Raw genomic sequence first — 863 nt, forward strand, 5'->3', positions numbered from 1 at the left:
CAAGGTCGATTCTCGAATTCACGAAAAGCAAATGTACTTCGCGAGGTACTTTTGGTTTTTCAAAAGCAATAGCAAGTTGAACTTGGTCACGGAAAATCCAATCACATTACTCGAAACTACTGGCACACAAACTACTGCCCACTTGTGCGTTGGAACGATGGAGCTCGAGAGCGACGACCGTGCGAAGCGAGGCACGTCGCGCGCCTTGCCATGCTCGAGTTCTTGCGCATTCAGACAACTTTGGGTTGATGACTGGCCTGGCCAGTGGTCTTGATTGTGTGGCCAGGTCGAAATTGAATCCCTGCGAGCGAGTGTGCAAAGAGGTACGATGAGGTGATGGGAATTGAATCCCTGCGAGCGCGTGTGCAAAGAGGTACGATGAGGTGATGGGAACGGTCGTCCAGTCAACTCAATCGCTGGAATGAGTACAGAGAAAGCCAAGCAAAGGGAAATAGAGGAAATGACCGCGTCGATCGAAGCGCAAAATTGCCAAGGACCAGTTGTCGAAAGGTACGCAGAGTTTGCGAGACATGACGCTGACCCATGCGAACGAGATGGAGAAGCTGCATGTACGGCCGCATCTCCGTTCCTGCCACATGGATCTGACCCAACATGGAGGGCAGGCGGCACAGGACATCATCAACGAAGAACGGACGGTCAAGGACGCTTTACAACATCAAGTCTCGACGCTGCATCAAGTCAATGACGCGTTGCAAAAGCGTTGTGATGCCCTCGTCCGTCGCTATCAGCTGAACGCGACCTTTCTCGCCGATGTAGGCCCTGCGTTGGTTTGAGTGGCGGCCGTGACTCGGCTTACGTATTGTGATCGTAGGCACAAGGGCTCAAGACCCAATTAGCAGAGC

The 863-nt window shown here is 52.7% G+C and overlaps 1 protein-coding gene across 1 annotated transcript; it reads left to right on the top strand.

The window, feature by feature from the left end:
- Positions 1-530: 530 nt before the first annotated feature.
- On the top strand, positions 531-794 carry H310_15227 (hypothetical protein; the record flags this gene model as incomplete). Its single annotated transcript, XM_008883215.1, has 2 exons — positions 531-569; positions 624-794. The coding sequence occupies 2 exons, from the start codon at positions 531-533 to the stop codon at positions 792-794; spliced, it is 210 nt and encodes a 69-aa protein (XP_008881437.1).
- Positions 795-863: the final 69 nt, after the last annotated feature.

The sequence above is a fragment of the Aphanomyces invadans genome (genome assembly GCF_000520115.1).
Source record: "Aphanomyces invadans strain NJM9701 unplaced genomic scaffold supercont1.233, whole genome shotgun sequence".
In the NCBI taxonomy this organism is placed as follows: domain Eukaryota; phylum Oomycota; class Saprolegniomycetes; order Saprolegniales; family Verrucalvaceae; genus Aphanomyces; species Aphanomyces invadans.